This window comes from Mixophyes fleayi, chromosome 1, assembly GCF_038048845.1.
Source record: "Mixophyes fleayi isolate aMixFle1 chromosome 1, aMixFle1.hap1, whole genome shotgun sequence".
In the NCBI taxonomy this organism is placed as follows: domain Eukaryota; kingdom Metazoa; phylum Chordata; class Amphibia; order Anura; family Limnodynastidae; genus Mixophyes; species Mixophyes fleayi.
The window spans coordinates 317,636,334-317,658,548 of record NC_134402.1 but is presented as its reverse complement, the minus strand read 5'-3'; the positions used below and the strand labels follow the sequence as shown (position 1 = coordinate 317,658,548).

Here is a 22,215-nt window from a genome sequence, read left to right as displayed (position 1 = left end):
AGTGATTTTTAATTTTGTGCTTGACAGCCTGGGTTTGGATAGTGGTCAATTTAGCACACACTCCTTTAGAATTGGGGCAGCCACATCTGCAGTCACAATGAGGGGTTCAGTGCAATGCTTACAAAGGTTGGGCAGGTGACTGTCTGCTGTTTATAAGTAGTATATCAGGCCTGCACTTAGGTCTTGATTTCTCTTTATTTCTTCTCTGCTCTTCTTGGGTTGACACGGGGCTTTGGTTGCTTGGTGCTTTTCGAAGCGGGAGCACTCAGGTATTTCTCCGGATTTTTCCTCTCAAATGAACCTGATCAATTTCCTTTCTTTCGGTCGTCTTTTTTCTTCTAAGCTGTTTGTTGTCAGATATTTCTCTTCTCCATCTCACCCTTTATTGTGCCTTAAGTCTGCTCTACGGTTTGCAGAGTGCTATGTTCCCAGAGGTTGCGCAGCCTTTATACTTCATGGGATTTTGCTGTAGATCTGGGTCATCGGCCATTGTTTTGTACATTGGGCTGCTTTGCACCGGGTGGCTGAGATATCTCCTCATTCCTGTGCCCTGTAGTAGTATCTTAGCTGGGGCAGTGGGGGTTGCGGTGGCCCAGGTTCAGGGGATTTCTATCCGGGGAGGGGGCTAGGCATGGGGTGCCCCACTTTTTAGTGTTTCACTTGGGGGCTCATGACTTTGGCCATGTGACATCTATTAAATTAATCTTGTGTATTCAGTCCAACCAGGTTTGGTTACACACTTTATGGCTGAGTTTACTCATCTGTTGATCTGGCATAGTTCACTGGTGGGTGTGGCAGTCTTTCCCTGATGGGCAGGTAGTGGATTATACCCGCAGAAAAGTTAATTCCGTGGTGGAATGGCTTTCTCACACTTTGAGGACTGAAGGATTGGCACCCATTAATTCAGTTTCGAAGTGCCCACCTCTATAGACCTGATGAGGTACCACTTGTCTGATGAAGGTATGGATTGCTTTATTGGGGATATTTATGGAGTTTTGATACATTCTGCTGAGGTATGGTAGTGGGTCTAGGTTCTAGAGGGATCCTGGAGTGGCGGGGGAACACTGTACAGTAGGCGGGTAATTTGGGTGGGGCGCACATTAATTGTGTTAAGGCATTATAAACCAGTTTCCCTTTGAGGAGTCAGCTTAGGTTTTGGTGCCAGCAGTACCCTTGGGGGGTGGGCTTACTGGTTGAGCTACGTTAGCCCAGAGGGGTTTTTGGGTTCTTGAATGCCTGGGGATTACTGTCCTTATTTAAAAGATAAATAATACAAGTGCGCCCAGGTAAAAAGTATAAATATTTTGATGTCCATGGGCAGGTGGTCCATGATTTTATTTGCCACCAATTTGTGCTGTGTCTATTATTTAAATATTACAGTGTTCTAGATATGATTAAGGGGTATGGTTATGACATCAACAGTTAAGCATTTTGAAAAACCACTAAATAGAAGCTAAATAGCAAGGGGTTGGTGATTAATCAAGTTCCATCTCCCTTGCACTACAGTAATGTCTTAATAAACTGTTTACATACAAGTTGAAATATTTTTGTGCAGATTTTTACCTTTGATGACATTGTGAATGAAGTCATCACCTGAAAGTGCACTGCCCCATAATCCTAAGGAAAGAAAACAAATGTAACCCTCAATTACACAAATGTTACAGGTATACAGATGTACAGCCCTCTCCCCCATGATCATTTTACCTTGCCTTTTCTATTAAAAACCATAAAAGGACTGTAATACTGTAAATGGATACTGTTATGGATCGCCAAGGTATCATTCCTACTTTGGTGATCCATGTTTGTCATCTGCAATTGGGGATGAATTAAAAGGTTATGTGGCTATTGAATATAATGCTGTAAAACACATTCTAAAGTAGTCACTTTTCACTATGCAAAGTTCATGAAAGGGTCACATGGTGAAAGAACTTAAGACGGCATGTCTGGAGTTGAATATGTGTAATTTTCTGTAACGGTTGATAAAAATACCCCCCCCCCCCCAAAAAAAAAATATATATAGATTAAGTTGAGATGTTATGCAATGGTCCAAAAATACAATCTAATCTAGCTCCAATGGGGAGTTAGAACTGATAGACTATGGGGGTTATTTACTAGCAAAGTGCAAATGTGCACTAACCAATGGCAACCAATCAGGAAATTAATTTAATTTTGCAATTTGTGCTAGATCAGTGATGAGCAACCCAATACGCTTCAGGGGTCGGATGTGCAGCCCTCTAGCCTTTAAAAGGCCTGCACATTTCCCTTAATCTCAGTAATAAATGAAAACAAGACAACTAAAATAAATAAATAATAATAAACAAGTAACTCCACCTGCTTGAAGGATAGATCTCTAATGCACTCAAACCACCCCATCAGATTTCGCAAGATGAACAATACCCATTCACAAAAAAACCCCACAAATTTCCTTAAGAACCCCATTTATCATAAAATGACTGTCATACTTTCCATTAGCCATAAAACACTTTATTGTTGGTCATCACTGTGCTAGATAGATCAAATCTAATATCTGGGTTGTCACAAAAGGTTATTACACATTAGCATGCTTACACTTTGTTAGTAAACAGCCCCGTATGCCTCACCTTACCTTGAAGATAGCAAAGGTCCCTCTCAGGGTGATTTCTCAATAGCTTCCCTTCTTTGAACTGGCTGCCAAAGAGCGCAGTACTTACAAATGATTTATATGCCGGAAATCCAACCAAGTGTGGCGTGAATTCAAACCAGGCTCCTGTAATAAGAACATTTTTCTCAGCTACCAAGGTAACACAGCTACTGCCTATTCAGTAGTGCATCAATAGTACAGTAGGTTTTCATCTTATAAAGGCTTATTTAATATAGTGGTGGTATTTGGACCAATAGGTGACCATTTTAATTCTATTATTTTGTGAATTGACACGATTTCAGCAAATAAAAATGGCAGCAGGATTACAGATCTACTGATTTTGCCCCTTCCCTGTATGCTAAATACACTGTAGCCACCAACAATATAATATTATCACACAGTTGGACTCTGTAATGAATAAAACCTATAAGCTAAAAGATGGACAGTTAGCAATCAAGGAGTATACTTGGACTGTGTCAATAGTGGTCCCTCCACTTTCATCTTCCAATTATATCATATAAATATTATGTCAATGTCTCATGTAGTCTGGGGCGACATGGTAACTAACAAAGCCCTATGTCTACCCTGATGGAGTCTCACCCATTCCCCTTGGAGAGATTGGTGAATTTTTTTTTTTTTAATGCTTTTAATTTTTCTTTATTCTTTGATCAAGAGATGAAGAGCGTCAATCAAGGTATGATGCAAAATACATCTGATGAAGACGGGATTTAGGCTTTGCTTAATTGCACATACAGTCATGGCAAAAAGTTTTGAGAATGACACAAATATTATTTTATACAAAGTCTGCTTCCTCTGATAGCCTTGTCTCAAGAAAGCCATCAAAGCGGCCACTTCTCTCCAGGAAAAACATTTGGGACAGACTGATATTCTGCAAAAGGTACAGGGATTGAACTGCTGAGGACTGGGGGAAAAGTCATTTTATCTGATGAATCTGCTTTCGGATTGTTTGGGGCATCCTGAAAAACGCTTGTCCAGAAAAGGAAAGCAAGTGCTACCATCACTCATGTGTCATGCCAACAGTAAAGCATCCTGACATTATTCATGTGTGGAGTTGCCTGTCAGCCAAGAGAGTGGGCTCACTCACAGTTCTGCCCAAGAACACAGCCATGAATAAAGAATGGTACCAAAACATCCTCCAAGAGGAACTTCTCCCAACCTTCCAAGAACAGTTTGGTGACGAACAATGCCTTTTCCAGCATGATGGAGCACCTTGTCATCAGGCAAAAGTGATAACTAAGTGCCTCGGGGATCAAAACATCAAAATTTTGGGTCCATGGCCAGAAAACTCTCCAGACCTTAATCCCATTGAGAACTTGTAGTCAATCCTCAAGAGGCGAGTGGACAAACAAAAGCCCACAAATTGTGACAAACTCCAAGCATTGATTAGGCAAGGGATGGGCGGCCATCAGTGTAAAGTCCTTCTTGTCGCGGCGATCGCTCCAGCGTTATACTTCTGGGTAGCGCTGCTGTGATCATGTGACATTAGAGGTGGGGAATTCAAACCTTCCCGCTATTTAGACTTCACTCTGACACTCTCCTGTGTCAGAGCAACAAGTGTGCTTAGCGTCTGGCTGCTGTGCACTTCTTCTTGTGAAATCCTGCTGATTCTCTGTGTACCGACCCGGCTACAGTTCCTGACTCCTCCTGTGTTTGCCTCCTCGTGCTGCTCTACTGGACAGCAAGGTACGTCTGGCTTCCACCCCTATGCAGATAATCTGCTAATTACCCAGTTTGACGTGGCCTTTACTGAGTTCTCAGAACAGTTTACCCTCCAGCTAGACTCCGCGCCCTGGGAAAGCCAGTGCCAATACCATCTGGTAGTTGTTTCCTGTGAGACGTAACAATCAGTCAGTATGTAGCCCAAAAGTTGCTTTGACAGAATGCCAGGGTGAATTGCAGAGCTCTTCAAAAAGAAGGGTCAATACTGCAAATATTGACTGTTTGCATAAATTCAATGTAATTGTCAATAAAAGCCTTTGACACGCACAAAATGCTTGTAATTTTACTTCAGTATACTTTCGCAACACCTGAAAAAAAGGTCTAAAAACACTAAAGCAGCAAACTTTGTGGAAACCAATACTTCTGTCATTCTAAAAACTTTTGGCCATGACTGTAGAACAAGGGTCAGTATGTGCATTAGGTTCTAAAAGATACTATTCACCAAAAGATGAAGACGTAAAAAGCTGTGGGCCAGTATCCGATCCAAGCTCTGATCAGACACCAAAGGCAGTAATAGGCTGGGTCATTTTTTGTTAACCTGTCTCCCATTGCAACTAGTTGGGACCGATATGGCACCCAACACTAGGTTAGGGACTTTTTTAGTTATTGTCTCCAGGGGTGTTGGTACAAGGTTCGGCACTAGGTTGGGAAGACCCATAAGGACATGGGAGTATTTACTATCCTTTGCCCAAACCACAGCATTTAGGGCTGGGAAGAATTCCTCCACATCAGAAATGGCAGTTAGAGTCCAGGGATGTTTTTTTTAAAAAAAGTGTTTTCACTAGGACCTGAGAATCTTAATGTATTCAATTTTAATTTCCTGCTTGCCAATGTATACAATCTATGTATTAGCCCATCATATCAAAATGTTTTCAGCATAGCCAGATTGTTAGAATGTTTAAAGAAAAGAGTGGAGTGTGCTATTCTTGTGGGAGGCAATGACCTGTTCACTCATGTAATTATGTTAGTTAGTACAGGGCTGCATTTGAGGATCATGGTTATGATGTGTGGAAAAGTTAGGCTCTGTACACAATTGTAAAACACAATGGTAAAAGCTCTTAACAGTGTCCAAAGCATATTCTCAGCATCCCTGCAGCATAAAGTACTAAGTAAAGTGCACTTAGGGGTATATTTACTAAACTGCGGGTTTGAAAAAGTGGAGATGTTGCCTATAGTAACCAATCAGATTCTAGCTTTCATTTATTTAGTGCATTCTACAATGCTTTTCTAGTTGTTCATATCTGAGCACTGTCTGGGTCTACCTTGTTGCTCATGCTGCTTTTGGTGCTTATTGCAAGGATTTTACTATTTAGTTAAATCGTGCTGAAAGAAGCAGCAAAGATCAGCAATGGCTGGCAAAGATGCAGTAGTGAGTTAAACCTTAAATATTGTTAGGGGGTTTCAATTGTCTAGTATAGTTCAGAAAATGAAAGCAAATTTGGTTGCAATGAAATACATTTGAGTGGGGGTTTATTTAATAAAATTGCAGTAGCAAGCATCAGTGTCAGCCAGGAATTACACAAGTACAAATGTTAATGCAATACTGGATCACAGATAGAGGATTCATCATCATCATCATTTATTTATATAGCGGCAGCAAATTCCGTAGCACTTTACAATTGGGAACAAACATTGATAAAACAATACTGGGTAATACAGACAGAGAGGTAAGAGAACCCTGCTCGCAAGCTTACAATCTATAGGACAATGGGAGTTAGAAACACAAGGGCATGTGCTACATTATATTGCACAATGGACCAACTAGAACGCAAAGGTAAAAGTATTGAGTTGGCTGTGTGTGTTGCAATGTTGGTTAGAGGGTTGTTGTCTTGCGTTAGCTGTGTAGAGGAAGGTAATAGGGTAATCTATGGAAATTAAGATGGTGGTTGAGGAATATCATAACCTTGTCTGAAGAGGTGGGTTTTCAGTGAACGCTTGAAGGTTTGAAGACTAGAGGAAAGTCTTATTGTGCGTGGGAGGGAATTCCACAAAGTGGGTGCAGCCCGGAAAAAATCCTGTAACCTAGAATGGGAGGATGTGATGAGAGTGGAGGAGAGACGGAGATCTTGTGCAGAACGGAGGTGTCAAGTGGGGAGATATTTTGAGACCAGTGAGGAAATGTATGTCGGTGCAATTTTGTTGATGGCCTTGTATGTTAGTAGAAGAATTTTATATTGGATTCGTTGAAATACAGGCAGCCAATGTAGAGACTGACAGAGTGGCTCAGCAGAGGAAAAACTGTTAGTAAGAAAAATCAATCTAGCCGCTGCATGCAAAATAGATTGTAGGGGTTCAAGTCTGACTTTGGGAAGACCAGTAAGGAGGGAATTGCAATGGACGATGCGGTAGATGAGTGCATGAATTAATGTTTTTGCGGTGTCTTGTGTCAGATATGTGCGTATTCTGGAAATGTTCTTTAGATGTATGTAACATGATTTAGATATAGAGTTGATGTGGGGAATAAATGACAGTTGTGAATCTAGGATTACACCTAGTCAACAAGCTTGCGGGGTGGGATTTATGGTCATGTAATCAACAGAAATTGATTATGATTGAGGATTATGGTTTCAAACCTCGGTTTATCAAACTTTGATGAACTATGTTGCAGGTGTGTTACAGAAGGCTGGAATCCTATATTAGACAGTCATAAAAGCATATTGTTGTTTTTTTGCATGCATCGTCAGTTTCCAGTTGTGCATCTATCAAGTAACAGTGATGACATGAGGGTTTTAGCAGAGTAGCATGAATATGCAGAATGCACAATTACAAATCCAGAGTGAGCAACAGTCATCCCCCCACCCTCCACCAAAATACACACAGTCCATGCTCTTCACTGTAACAATAATGATTTCTCTTTCATACATGTGGGGAATAGAATCTGCAATGGAGCTTGGGGACTAACATGTAGCTCCAAAAGTTCAAGCTATACACCCATATCCTGCTGGGACCTTCAGTCTTTTTTTTAAAAAAAATAAAAAGTATCTGCCCTAGTTAGGCACTATTTTCTATGGAAAAGTTAAAGATTTTATTTTTACTTCAACATTTCTACAGGCATCTCCACAGCCACAACAATACCACTACCATCTCCTGCCTCCAGCTCTCTTCCACTGTGGTATTGCCTCCAGGAGGACCCAGATTTAGTGTGAGCTTTATTTCAGGCACTAGATATTCAGGACCCAGAGGTATTGGAGGTTCCTGACAATTTTCTGTTTAAGAGAAAGAAGAAACAGACAGTTTCCTTCCCATATTTCCCTTAGTAGGAACATTTTGTATGTGAGGCGTGGACCAAGCCTGATTGTAGACTTCAGGTCTCATGCAGGTTGCAGTGCCTTTATCCCCTCCCAAGCGGGGATTCACTGAAATTGAAGTCTAGGTTAGATGCTAACATAGCATGTCTGTCCAAGAAAATCACCATTCCTATTATGAATGCTGCCATCTTAAGTGATAGAACGGATAGAAATAAGTCCATTTACACAGCAGCAGAGGCCTCCCTTACTCAGGTTGGGTCAATAAGGCAGTGAAGAGGTGGTCAGCAATTGGCAGAGGGATTGCAATTCTGGTAGGCCCAGATTGGATTGCCAACTCTAGTGGTGCATATGCGTGAGGCCTACAAATACATGGGGCCACGCCATCGGCATGAGGCTTACATTTCTTCCTCCACACTCTCTGCATACCTGCCTTTCTCTGGAGAGGTCTTATTTGGTCATGAACTATATCAAATTATTTCCCTGGACACAATGGGAAAGTGTCCCTTTCTACCCATTAATGTACCCAGACTAAAGGGATCTAGGTTTCATTCCTCAGGTAAAGAAAAGTCAGCCCTCCAGAAGACATGCCTTGGCTTCTCGTGAAGGTTAATAGAGAGGAAAACAAGCTTGGGCAGCTTAACACCTAGTTCTCAAGTATTCGGACAACCAGTTGGCATGATGGGTCCTCACGTGGTATAAGCTAATTTGCTTTCTTTCTGTGAACAGTGGTTCGTAGCACCCTTAGACATGTGGATGAGACAATTTACATTGGGGATACATCAGACATCTCTTTAAGTCCCTTCAAAGTAGTTTTGAAACAACGGCCTTAATGGAGGCAAGAAAAAGCGTGTTGCACTACAGAACGCCATTCAATCTTTGATCTTCTTAAGGGTAGTTTTTCCAGTTCCAGAAGAGCAGAATGGATTAGGGTTTTACTGAAATCTCTTCTTGGTCCAGAAGGCAGACTGATCCTTTCATCCCAAACAATCCGAAACCCCTAAACATCCAGCTTTGAGGACCATATTCTGGATTGCATCCTTGAGGTCTGTCATTAACAACATGGAAAAGAATGAACTCATAGACATCAAGGATGCATACTTGCATATTCCGGTCTTGGAAGGACACCAGTTCCTTCTAAGTTTTGCCATTCAGTCCCTTAATTTTAGAATTTCTTGTTTTACTTTTCAGCCTCACACCAGCACCACGATTGTTCATAAACATCATGGCAGTGATGGCTGCCCATCTGAAATGCAAGGTATTTGCAGATATTGTTGTATTGTCAGTACCTTGGAACTTTCCACCTGATTTTCCGGTTCTCTCCTGTGGCAATGGTTTTGTAGGTGCTAAAGAAGGTGAAAAAAAGGGATGTTTGGGTGATCCTGGTGCCACCAGGCTGGTGGTAATGGACTGGTTGAGACGATTGTGTGACATGGGACAATCCCAGCAATACAGAGGGCTGATTATGGCATATGCAATTAAAACAAGCACTCTTAAGGCAGGTGCCCTTTTGTCACATAGGTTCAACTTGGCTGGCTTTTAACAGTGTGGTAGCTGAAGTCATGATCCTTAGAGCCAAGGGTCTCTCTGACAGCGTGGTTCACACCATGCTAAAAGCTAGGAAGCCAGTTTAATCCAGGAATTATCACAAGGTGGATTCCTACCCCTTCTTTTTTGGTTGGCCCATTTACAACTGTTCTAGCAGGAGGGTCTGGATATGGGCTTTAGACTTAGAGGGTTGAAACCTGACCTCTCAAGGAGCTGTCTTCTTTCAGTGAAAACTGGCCCTTTTACCAGAAGTGCAGACTTTCACTTCACAGAATGATGCATATCCAGCCTCCATAGTTCCCATAATAGCTTAATTGGATCTCATCATGGTGCCAACAGCCTTTCAGAAACCTCCCTTAAAATCCTTACATTCGATGTAATTAAAAATTCCATACTTGGAAGACAGGAAAGTTTTGCAGCAGTGGGCTCTGTCTTGTAGGTTTTCATCTCTCATCTTGACAGGGCTATTCTTTGAACTAAACCCTTGTTTCAACCCAAAGTGGTCTCTAAGTTCCACCTTAATAAGCACATTGTGATTTGGACCTTAGACTGTAGCAGATCTCTGGAAGAAAATCTCTCTTCATTCTCTGAACATTGTGAGGACCTCAAAAACCTATGTCCATTGAACACTTGGGGCTAGATTTACTAAGCTGCGGGTTTGAAAATATGGGGATGTTGCCTATAGCAACCAATCAGATTCTAGCTGTCATTTATTTAGTACTTTCTACAAAATGACAGCTAGAATCTGATTGGTTGCTATAGGCAACATCCCCACTTTTTCAAACCCGCAGCTTAGTAAATCTAGCCCTTGAAGTGCACAGGACGGATGACCTTTTGGTTCTCTGATGCCCACAATAGATGTTCTCCAATGTCCAAGCAGACCATTGCAAGTGTATTACTTCTGTAATTCATCCGGTTTACAATTGTTCAAGATAGCCGGTTCCAGAAAATGTGATTGTACATTCCACCAGATCAGTGGGTGTGTCCTGGGTGGATTGGCATGTGTTCTTGGCTGAGCAGTTGCGTCGGTCGCCCCCCCTGGTCTTCGGTTCACTTACAGTCACAAGTTTTACAAATTCAACGATTTTGCATCCAAAGATGCCAGCTTTGGATGTAAGGAGCTGTTCACCACTACTTTGTTCTTTCTAGTTCTCCTTGTTAAGGTTCTATTTCCTGTTATTCTTTTGTAAAAACATTGATCAAATTATCCTGGTTCTGTTGATGGGGCTTTCCTGAAATCATCAGTATTTTCTTTTTAACAAACTACTGGGGTATAGAAAAGCGGGAATTTGAACTTTTGGAGCCAAAGTACCCAAGCTCCAGTGCAACTTCTATTCCCCAGTGTTTCCAGTGCCCCCCACTGGACTCTGAAAAAATAATTTAACAAATGTTTAAAAATCCCATATTTACACTTTATCAGTTTTCCCTATGTTTGGCCAATGTCATCAGCAATTTTCTTGACCTCACCTGGCTTATTTGTATTTAAATGCCCCTTTTCCACAGCAGAGTAGACTGGATAAGGGTTTTCTCCACTCTCACAGGATGCCTGGTGATCGGACAGAGTTTTCTCATTAATCTGAAAAAGGTACAATGAGAGTATGATCAGCTTGTAATAGGTATGCACTGTTAGTAGTAAAATAGTTACTTTGACTGCTGTGTATTTTACACAAATACCTGGAAGGGAGCAGATATCACAAGGATATCAAGTTTAACATTTTGGACTACCATCTCCTATTTACTGTCAATTGGCTGGGATCTTAGCTGGTAAGCATGTTGTAGGAAGGCAGTAAAAAATTATTTTAAATGTGGCCATAATAATAATAATGCTACACAGACCTATTTTGTGACTGCCAGAGCTATACCACCATAACAGACAGAAAGCATGTGGATTCAGTGGTTCACAGGAAGTTATAGTAGACAGTGAGGTAAGCTAAAATGTCTAAATAAAAGTGCTTGGGATATTTTGCTACATTTTAAGAATGAGGTGTTCTGGAAAATATATCAATATGTTCCAACCTAATGGTTAGCAGTGTATGGCAATAGTCTACAGATATTCATTAAGCTAAGTAAATTGATGATTTGCAAATTTACTATATCAAATGGCACAATAATTTAGAACTAGAATATGCTTGCGTCCATAAAAGTTATGCCACACTACCATTTTGTTGGGGTCTGAAGAGTGGACCCTGAAAGGTTGGGCCTTGCGCAAAAATTAGCAGAGTTTCATCCCAAAGTGGACAGTTAGAGTTGGATCAGGGGTGTGGTTTGTTTTATCCCAATTTTGCATGTTTGAAAGTTGGGATGTATGATGGAGTTATAAAATGTTTTATATGAAAAGCAGAATTGTCCTGGAAAAACCAGGAGCCCTAAATAAAGGGGATGTTCTATAAATAAAAACTATGAGCTTCAGGTTGGTACAAGTGTAGGCCGAAATCTTCTTGCAACCCATGGTACATACAAGTCAATAATTGCAAGAAAAAATTAGGGCGTGTGTTCCTGACTACATGTCTTAATATCACATTTTTACTTGCAATATATTTGATATCACTAACAAATTATACATACTAGTTAATTATACAAATATAAATATTACACATAATGATATGAAAAAAAAACCTGTAAAATACACCATTAATAGTGTAAAAAAGAGTGTTATTTTGTACTATGATGGGCATTTTTGCACAAGTGGTGTCCGTAAATACTTACTTCATTAATGATTTTATGAACCACCACATAAGCCCAAAAATTAGTCAGCGAGTGTATTTCCGTGGAAAATGTCTCTTTTAGCTTCTCCCATGCCTTGTTACTGTTCCATGTTGACTTGGTTAGACGATCAGATATCAGACATTCCATCTCTGACATGCATGACGACCATTTGTCATTATTATACAGAGAGGACATACACCTGAAAGGATAGGGTAAAGGAAACGTGTAATAACTCACATGTATTTTTTGTTGGAAAATTGTATTAAAAGCTTTTAAAAAAGGACATTGGGGCTCATCTAGAGTTGGACATTTTTTTTTTTTTTTTTTTAAATAAAAGGGAAGGAAGAAGGGGGTGTACAAATCGGGACCAATGGTAATCTACTAATAAATATTTTGTTTATAAACATCATTCGCACACACACACACACACACACATATATATATATATATATATATATATATATATATATAGTAAACAATATAGTAAAGAGAAGAATGAGGTCCTTTGGGCGAGGGTCCTAAGAGGCGAGGAGTAACAGTGGGTAATTGAAGGAAATGAGAGAGAAAGGAGTAGGACTGGGGGTTGTGAGTAAAGGGTAGTAGGGGGATGGAAACTGTAAAGTTTATAAAGGAGTTAGGAGTGTGGCTTATGCTATAGATCTGTTGTGAAATAGGAGGTCCGGGTGGAGAAAAACTGTACGGGACGGTTATGAAAAATACTGGTGATATGTTCCATTTTATGTGTTTGCCAAATTTTCGTAATGAGTGTTTGAAGAGTGGGTAGGTCTTCTCCCTTAATTGGAAGATTAGGCATCTTGCCACTACAGGAATGTGTCCAATCAACTTTTGTGTTTGTTCCGAAGTATCACGGACTGTGCGTGGGAGAAAGTAAAAGGAAATATCGTCAGGGAGTCGGACGCAAGTAATCTTTTCAATAAGATGACGTACTGCTTTCTAAAAATGTAATGTCCACCATATGTGGGCCAGGGTGCCTCCCCCCCACATCGTCTCCAGCATGAGGTAGAAACATTAGGGTAGATGGCTCTGAGTCTTGTGGGTACTACAGTAGGTACCATCTGAATAGGAGTTTGCGAGAGTTTTCTTTCAGTTGTGTACAAACTGAGCTTTTAGCAACAGCTTTACGGCCTCTGGTCCAATCTTCTGTGCCAAGAACCTCCCCCATGTCCTCCTCCCATCTAAGCACATTTCTCTCTTTAGTAGGTTGACTATACTAAATAAAGAGTGAATAGAATGTTGAAATTAAGCCTCTGGAGGGAGACCTACCAAGACAAAAGGATTCGAGCTAGGAAGGTGGGGGGGGTTGAGGGATTTTGCATTTTCTTTTGCCGTGATAAAAATGGCGAATCTGTAGATATTGTTAAAAAGCTGATGTTGGTATCTTAAAGCGATCTTAGAGAGTAGAGAACTCTGGGGATCCAGAATACAGAGATGGGGAAGTGCACGTGAAGTAGATGACCCTCTATGTCTACCCACAATTTGGTATGTGAGTGAGAGGGAGTTAATATCGCCTGTATGAGGTGAGCGGCTAGATAATATTTATAGAGACCGGGAAGGCCTAGGTCTCCGTCTCTTGGATTTCTGTATATATCTTTTAGGCGGACTATAGGGGCCTAAGTCATTAAGGAGAGCAAAGCATAAAAGAAAAGTAACTTTGCAACTGGGTAAGACCCTGTTGCATTGGAGGGGGAGGTAAATTTAAAATGTTGGGACATATTTATAGTTGGGGTAGGGCATGTCCTAGATCAACTTTAAATTTCAGTGTAAAAATAAAAAAACTATCAAGTATTTGTGTGCTGTATGATAAAACAGCCAGTATTTAATTTATGTGCAAAATAATAAACTAATTTGCACCCCTTGAATTGTAACATGGTTTCTCCCGGAGAACATTTACTTTTTTTGCCTTACTTTCCTTAATGACTCAGACTATAGGGCTCTTGGATGCCCAAACAAAATTAGTAATATTGCTTTGTAGATCTTTGAGAACTGTGGAGGGAAGTCTAATTGGAAAGGTTTGGAAAAGGTAGACGAGTCTGGGGAGCAAGTTAATTTTTTACTGCTGTTATTCTACCAATCCAAGAAATATTTTGGGAAGCCCATAAATGTAAATCTTTTTTGAGGGCATCTATCAGTGAGGAAAAGTTTGCATGGTATACACAGTCATGGCAACCCCAAAAATTAAAATTCCTTGGAATTTATCTTTCTAGTGAAATTGAAGGTTTACTTTTAGGGTTTGTAGAAAGGGCAGAGAGATGTTGAGAGGAAGAGCCTCTGAAATTTTAAAATTAACACTGAAAAAACAAAGTTGTCACGGAGCCTGTGTTTGGAGTAGGCCTCGAAGGCCAGCTCTAGATAGACTTACTCCAAGAGAGGTGTGGAATCTAATGGTAGAGAGATATTCACCAGGGATCCCCGCAAGGGAATAAGGACTTAGCTGCTCTCTAGCCGCAGGTCACGGTCCTCTAAAGGGTATTAGAGCAGGGCAAGATGAAACCGTAGAGTGGAGCAGGACTGCTGGATGATAAATGCAAAAGATTCAGGTGAATGGCAGTGAACCGAAGCGTTGAGGTCTTTAGAAAGCAAATAGCTGAGAACAGGACTTATTATGAGTCACGAGGTCCCTGGAACAATACCGCAGGTCTTGATAGTGGAACAGGTAACACAGGATACCAATGTGCAGACGGGAGCCAGAGAGAACGGCGTCCTAACAGGTAAGGAGACCTTAAGATCTAGAACATTAGTAGAGAAGCTGAGAAGCAGGTGCTTTAAATAGACAGAGCTGACAGGCAATTAGCCAATCAAGAAAATGCAGGAAGTTTGAAAAGACCAGGTGTGTGCATGCTCAGTTCAGACCAGCAAGTGAATGCAGGGAGTGAGAACCAAGGTAAACAGGTAAGAACAGTGACCAAAATACAGGTTAGCTGGTGCAATTTGTGACAAAACTTTACCATATTCAGTAGTCACTTCCAAGGCTAATGGAATCAATTTTTGTGGGCTGGTCAGTGTAAGTAGGATGTCATCAGCATAGAGGGCCAATTTATAGTCATAGGGCCCCACCTCGATATCTGTTATAGATTGGTGGTTGCGAAGGATGGCCAATAGTGATTCCATTGTAAGTGCAAATAGGAGAGGAGACAGGAGGCACCCCTGTCTGGTGCCATTCTTTATATGAAGAAAGGGTGATATGCAACTGTTTGCAAGGATAGACGCTGTGGGATTATTATTAAGGGCGGAGATACCTCTAAGGAAGGGGCCAGTGAAGCTCATCTCTATAACGCTATCACGCATGAAGGGCCAGGCTACGCAATCCAATGCCTTCTCAGCATTGAGGTCCAGCACCAGAGCGGAGGCCGAAGATTTGTTGACTGCATGGATTAGATCTATTACCTTGTGGCTGTTATCTCCTGCTTGGCAGCTAGATATGACCCCAACTTGGTTTAGGTGTACCAAGGTTAGAATGACCAATGCTAGTCTATTCACTAGTAGTTTTGCAAAGAACTTGAGGTCGACATTAAGAAGTGAGATGAGTAAGTCACTAATTGGAGCATAAGAGTAGGTCTCGCCCCTCTTTGGATATGACCACTACTTCAGCTCTGGTGGTGGTCCCATCAAACTTTTTGCCTCGAAGGATAAAGTTGAAAAGATCTAGGAGGAGGGGTGTAAGGGGAGAGAGAAACTTTTTATAATAAATGGCTGGGAATCCATCTGGGCCCGGGGCCGATGAGTTCTTGAGAGATTTAATTGTGAGCTTCAATTCCTCTGCAGTGACTTCAGTATTAAGGGACGCTAGTTGAGAGTGGGAAAGTCTTGTTTGATTTGATCACTAAGTTGTATATGGGGAACTTCATCTTTTTGTATAGGTTAGTGTAATAGGTGTGAAATTGGTTTGCATTTTTTTGTTAGTCATAGATACGGTGTCCCTTCGAGTCTTGGATAGATATCACTCTGTTCGGGTTCTTTTTGTTTTCAATTTTTGAGCTAAGATGGAATCTGCTTTGTCACCCCATTCATAATAGTGTTGGCGCAGCCAAAGGAGGGTGGAGGCCACTTTTGTTGAGAGAAGTTGATTAAGCTCTGCGCGAAGCGCTAGAAGTGCATGATAGATCTTTCTTTTTGGAGAGCGTTGATGAATATCAATTATGGCTGATTCGAGGTCGGAGATTTTACACTTTCAGTTTTTTCTTTTCACTACTATATAGGGATATAAGAGAACCCCTGATGGTGGCTTTATGAGCTTCCCATATTATCAAAGGGGCAATCTCTGCAGAAGAATTGTGTTCTCTGTACTCCTGGATCTCTTGGATAATCTGTTCCCGCTCTTTTTTTTTTTTTTTTAAGAAGGACATGGTCTGGTAATAAATCATATAGGTTGTATTGCTGTAAAGAGAAGATGAGTTAGCGCAAATATTTCTGTGTATTAGGATTTGGCATTGTGGAAGGGGGAACGATCAAGGGTAGGGTCCAGTACCACATTAAAATCTCAACCAATTAGGATTCTACCTTTAGCAACTTTGGAGAATGTTATGAAAATATTGGTAAAGAAGGAACTCTGTCCTGCGTTGGGGGCATAGACAGAAGCTATTGTGAGGTGTTCTTGGCGGATTGTTCCAAATACTATAATAAATCTCCCTTCATCATCAGAAATAGTGGTTTCTGGAGTAAATGGGATTGTGTTATGTAGTAAGATAGCTGTACCCTTCGTCTTCATTAGAAGTCGAGTAGAAAGTTTGTGGGAAATGTTTGCCAGCTAGATTGAGATGGGTGTGCATGAAATGGGTTTCTTGTAAAAGAGCTATGTGAGCTTTGAGACGTTTAAACGTTTACTTCATTATGGTATGTTTTTGAGGTTAAGACCATTGACATTCAATGACAATCTTAAGTGTCATATTTTTAGGGCGTGGTCTGGCCAGCTGATGGATCTCGGTGAATAAGAGCATAAATGTTCCGATGGGATGAGGTTTCTTTCGCGTCTCTTTTTAAGCGCAAGATATGCATTTTCATACCCCGGATGCGCAAGAAAAAAGTTTTTTTGCATAATTTCGATCCACAACTCCTTACATATTGCGTTGGTGTATGGGGGAGTAAAAGGTCAGGCAAGTGTGGACCAAGTACAGTAAGGGAATGTTAATGTAAATCTAGCCAAATTAGTTGTGGAGGCTGACAAAGATATGTCTGTCAGGAAGAGTATTTCTAGTGGGGGCTGGTAGAAATAAATGCAATGATAATAATAAATATCAGTAACACTACCTAGTCACTTCTGATTGGCTGTTTACGAAATAAAGAAGAGAGGTATTCCATTTACTTTATAAAGGGATAAAATTATGTGGAGGTGAATTTCATATATATATATATATATATATTTTGATACAGACAGCTTTTATTAAAACAACATCAGTCTATCTTGTCTATCAGGCTGCATTACCCCTTTTGTATGCAACTTGATGTATAAAAACATGGGGTTTTTTTGCATTCTTCGGTTGCATACAAACACAGCAATTCCATTTTGGGATGGAGTACCAACACATGTCAAATTCTTGTATATCCACTAAGCATATAAGTATATCAGATAAGCATCCATACACACATACTGGAGCTTCTGACTTAAGTACTAGTCTTTAAGTTGTTAACCTCACAGGATGTGACAATCTACATACGGAAGTATGATTTTCATTGCGTACATAATTTCCCACCTACTCCAAAAAGGTACGTGCTTGTCTGATTGTATAATTCATAGCATATCTGTATACATAATAATTAGTAATACAGTCAAGTTGCTACTACAATGAAAAACAGGCATACCAGGTTGATCCAGAGACTCCACAAACATATGTAATAGCATCCAAGAGATCTTCTTTGGCCAGTTCAGCAAGGGTACCCAGAAGACCAACCATGGCACGAACTCCACCGCCAGATGCCAAAATTGCAATTATGGGAGGCTCTTTATCCTACAGCAAAATAAAATATTTATAATGGCACAAAGAAAGAAAATAAAAAGTTTGTGTTAATATACATTATTCTACATATAAACTACATATTGTAACTTAGCAGAATCACTTTAAGTTACTTCCTGAACAAACATCATCATAAAGTAGTAAAATTGAATCAGATTGCAGACATATACCAATTATTGGAGTCAGAAAGACACTTTTGGAAACCAGAGAAGTGATGTGTTCAGAATGTTAAGTGTTCTATAACAAATGAATAATTGGGAATAAAAAAGCAGCTATGTATTTGTAAAATTGTCAGGAGCCCACAATTTTGCTAGTACTAGTCTAGGCTGGCAGCACTAGAGGCGTTAAGCTGTTTGGAGGGGGGGGGAGAAAAATTACACTTTTTTTTTTTTTTTACATTTAGTTCCAATTTTTTTGCTTTCGCTATTACCATTTTAAATCTACTTGCTTATGTCGACATTTTGACAGTCAACTTTAAAATGTAGACTTGTAAAATGTCTACAGGTTTTAAACTGTTGACCTAATGAACATGTCAACATTCTGACGTCTACCTTTTAACTTATTCAACCTTATAGTGTAGACATTGTGAATGTCAACATGTTAAATGTCACCATTGCATACCCAACCCTTTGAAACTGCCTTGTAATAGAAGTCTGATTACCTTTGTGTGCAACGTTAGCATTGGTGCGATTGGGTAGGTATATACCCAGGTAATGAAACCCAGAGATTATACCAAGCTATGGACTCCTGGGGCACTAGGCCAGGCACAGTCTCTCAAATTAATAAAATTGATCAATTTGTTTGTACTAGTATTACTAGCACTGGTTATTCATGTTTTCATACATTTTAAGTGTGACCCTTTGCTTTGGAGAACTCTATGATATAATGACCATGAACTGGATACGAGTGCGGACTGGAGTTAGTGAGTACCACCATTTCATTTATGGTCTATACAGCGGAGAGTTACTATAAAGCATCACAGAGACTGTGTTACACCTAAGTGACAGAATATTTCCATACTATCTGGGTATAACAGGAACATTAACTCAGTCTTTGTTTAGATAGCCTATATAGAACATTAGGATTAGTTTATTGATATTTCCTTACCAATCACATTAGGGTTGATTTATTATTGTGAGATCATTGCTATCATTATGTGAACATGCTAATTTGCAGTGAGGTTCTTACTTACATTCTTCCCTTGCTTTTCCATTCCACAGAATGAACAATGTCCATTATATTTATAAATTCACATTTTGGAAAAATCATTCCACATTGAGCTCTTGTTGCAGTAGGAGGAGGACTAGCACATCAACATCGCAAGAGTAATATATAAAGCAGCTTAAATGCATACAACTGACCTTGGTTATTACTGGTTATTTATTGTTTTGTCCACCAGCTTATCGATATTGAACACTGAACTGAGATTTGCTCTAGCAATTAATTGCTTAATCTTAATAAATATGAAACTTAAAAGATAGTAGGTAAACCAATCACATCACTCCACAATGATGTTGTAAAATTGCATAGACACATTTATTTTGGAGTGGAACAATAGAAGGCGCTCCACCACTCCAAAAATAATCTGCCACTATTAGAATGTACTTTTATACAATATTTTAATTTAAAATACATATACATGTAATTTCTCTGGCCAGAGTAAAATTAAACATCAGTATATTAGGTTCCAATTAAACCTGTTGGTTAAAATTTATAATGAGCATATGTTCCTGATGATCATAATATTCTCTGTACTGTTTAAGTTGTAAGAGCCAATGATAATACAGTCACAGTGGGTTCTATTTGCGATTGCAGCCGTGCCCCAATAGTAAATGCTCATATGCAAACTTAGTTTGTGAGATAAAGTTCAGTGATTCCTCGCGATGTCCGTCCTGTTCCCCACAGCGAGAGCTCTGGCTGCGGTGTCTTGTGCGCAGGAACCTCCTTTTGCGCATGCGTGTCCTGTCTTCCTTTATCCGTCGGGGAACCTGGGCTTAGATTTTTGGTTCAGCTTTGATTGTGGAGGAAATCCTTTCCTAGTCGGGCAATGCCAGCAAATCCTTCAGCTCTCCGGGTAATAGCGAGTGATAGTATTGGAGTTAAAGTGTATAAATACAATGCGTTTCCCCTCATAAACTGAGGCTTCCTCAGGAATAATTGTGTAAAAACATTCAGTTCCCAAAGGGCGGCACCTCACTTCAACAGATTCTATTCTATAAAATAGACAGCACTTGGCATTTTTTCTATTTTGACATTTATTTTAGAAATTATAAGAAGCTAGTAGGATGTGGCTATTGGTGTTCATTTCATCAACCAACTTATATGCCAACGTCCTACTGCTTTAATTGCTTATACTCTGCTGTGGCTATGCCTCAGAAGAAATAAACTTCATGAAAGAGCTCATTCAAATGTCAAGTCAATTCAAGTTTCCTACAGTTTGGCAAGCTAGCCAAGAAAGGGTACTAGTGAGTTGGGTACTACTATTAGCTTTTATGAGATTCATGCAGGCCAAATGTTGTAAGGCATCTAAACAGCATATGTGTAGAGCGCATATCCTTTGTAAAAGTGTCTGGATCTCCTCAAGTTTATGAATATATTGTAGATCACTCACAAATCCTCCTCGCATATCCTCTTTCTCACCCTACTTCTCATGGCTGCTGGTGATCTCACCTAATCCTGGGCCCAGTACAATCCCCATTATCTGCCCACGCTCCTCCCCAAACCATTCCATCCATCCATCCCGTACCTCCAATTCTGCCAACCGTATCCAAATATCTCCAATACCCTCTCTTTCCTTCTCCTGTGCACTATGGAACACCATGGGGTAAATGTATCAATCTGCGGGTTCTTCAACACCCGCGTGTTCAGCCTCTTCCGCGATAAAATTTCAAGCGGCGCTGCATTGTAAAGGGAAGTTACCAAGCAAGCATTCTTAGAAATTTCTAATATCCACCCAGTCTTCTAACCCATGTTGCCTCTTTGCCAGCTTAAACTCACTTCTTTGTCCACCTGCACCTCTTCCTCCCTCACAGCCCATGATTTTGCCACCTATTTTAAAGACAAAATTGACACCACTAGACGATATATTTCCTCTTGTCAAATTCCATTCACTCTACCGACATTTACTTACACTCCCCAAACCACCCTTAATTCATTTTCTCCAGTAACTGAAGTCTCTGCACTCATTTTATCAACTCACCCTACAACTTGTCCACTTGATCCTATTCCCTCCTATCTTTTCCGCATTCTCTTCTCCACTGCATGACCACCTCTAACTCACCTCTTCAACCTGTCTCTCTCCACTGGCACATTTCCATCCTTCTTCAAACATGCGCTCATCTCATCTATTCTAAAGAAACCATCTCTTGATCCAGCCTCTCTCTCCAACTACTGCCCTATTTCTCTCCTCCCCTTTGCCTCCAAAGTACTTCAGCATTTAGTGTACAAACTCCTGTCTCACTTTCTCTCCTCATTCCATTCTCAACTCTCTGCAATCATGCTTCCACCCCCAACATTCCACTGAAACCGCTCTCACAAAAGTGACCAATGATTTACTTACTGCAAAATCTAAGTGTAATTTCTCCATACTCATTCTCCTGGACCTCTCTGCTCACCCTTCACTCCATTGGCCTTCGTGACACAGTTCTTTCCTGGTTCACTTCCAACTTATCGAACCACTCCTTAAGTGTTTCTACCTCTGGCACATCCTCCCCTCCATTCCCACTATCTGTTACCACCTATCTTGGCCCTTTACTTTTTTCATTATACACCTCTTCCTTTGGGGCACTAATTCGCTCATTCGGCCTCCAATACCACCCCTACGCTGATGACACCCAAATCTATATCTCTTTCCCTGACCACTCAGGTGTGTAACCAACTGTCTTTCTGCTATCTCCACATGGATGTCCCAATGCTACCTAAAGGTCAATATATCCATAATAGAGCTCATCAGCCCTCCTGCCAAAGTTACCACCTGCCCTCAAATCTCCTCACTGTCAATAACACCACAATTTCCTCAGTCTCCCAAGTCCACTACCTTTTAGTCACACTTGACTCCGCCCTCTGCTTTATTCCTCACATCCAGACTCTCTGCCAGTCCTGTTGATTCCACCTTAAAAACATTGCCAAAATACACCCTGTTCTTACTCAACATTCTACCAAAACTATTTTATTGTCTATATATGCCTGTGCTAGGATTAAGTTTAACAGACCAAAAGAGTCAGTTATTGAGGGTTTGTTAACATTGTGCATTATACTACAAATTTTTGCAGGTTTCCAAAAAAAAAGGTCTCCAACTTTCCAGAAGCCAGCCACCAGACAACAATGTTACAAGAACAGCAAGAGAGAACAGCAGGAACTCAAAGCTGCCAGAACAGGTAAGAACGGC

The 22,215-nt window shown here is 40.4% G+C and overlaps 1 protein-coding gene across 1 annotated transcript in view; it reads right to left on the bottom strand.

The window, feature by feature from the left end:
- The window catches only part of LOC142152885 (cytosolic phospholipase A2 gamma-like), a 208,483-nt gene that overhangs the window by 37,566 nt on the left and 148,702 nt on the right, over positions 1-22,215 (bottom strand). The window contains exons 9-13 of the mRNA XM_075210016.1: positions 17,677-17,822; positions 11,860-12,058; positions 10,621-10,729; positions 2,606-2,746; positions 1,564-1,617 (exon numbers count right to left, since the gene is read on the bottom strand). Of these exons, the coding sequence (XP_075066117.1) occupies positions 1,564-1,617; positions 2,606-2,746; positions 10,621-10,729; positions 11,860-12,058; positions 17,677-17,822 (649 nt within the window). The remainder of the gene's footprint in view (positions 1-1,563; positions 1,618-2,605; positions 2,747-10,620; positions 10,730-11,859; positions 12,059-17,676; positions 17,823-22,215) is intronic.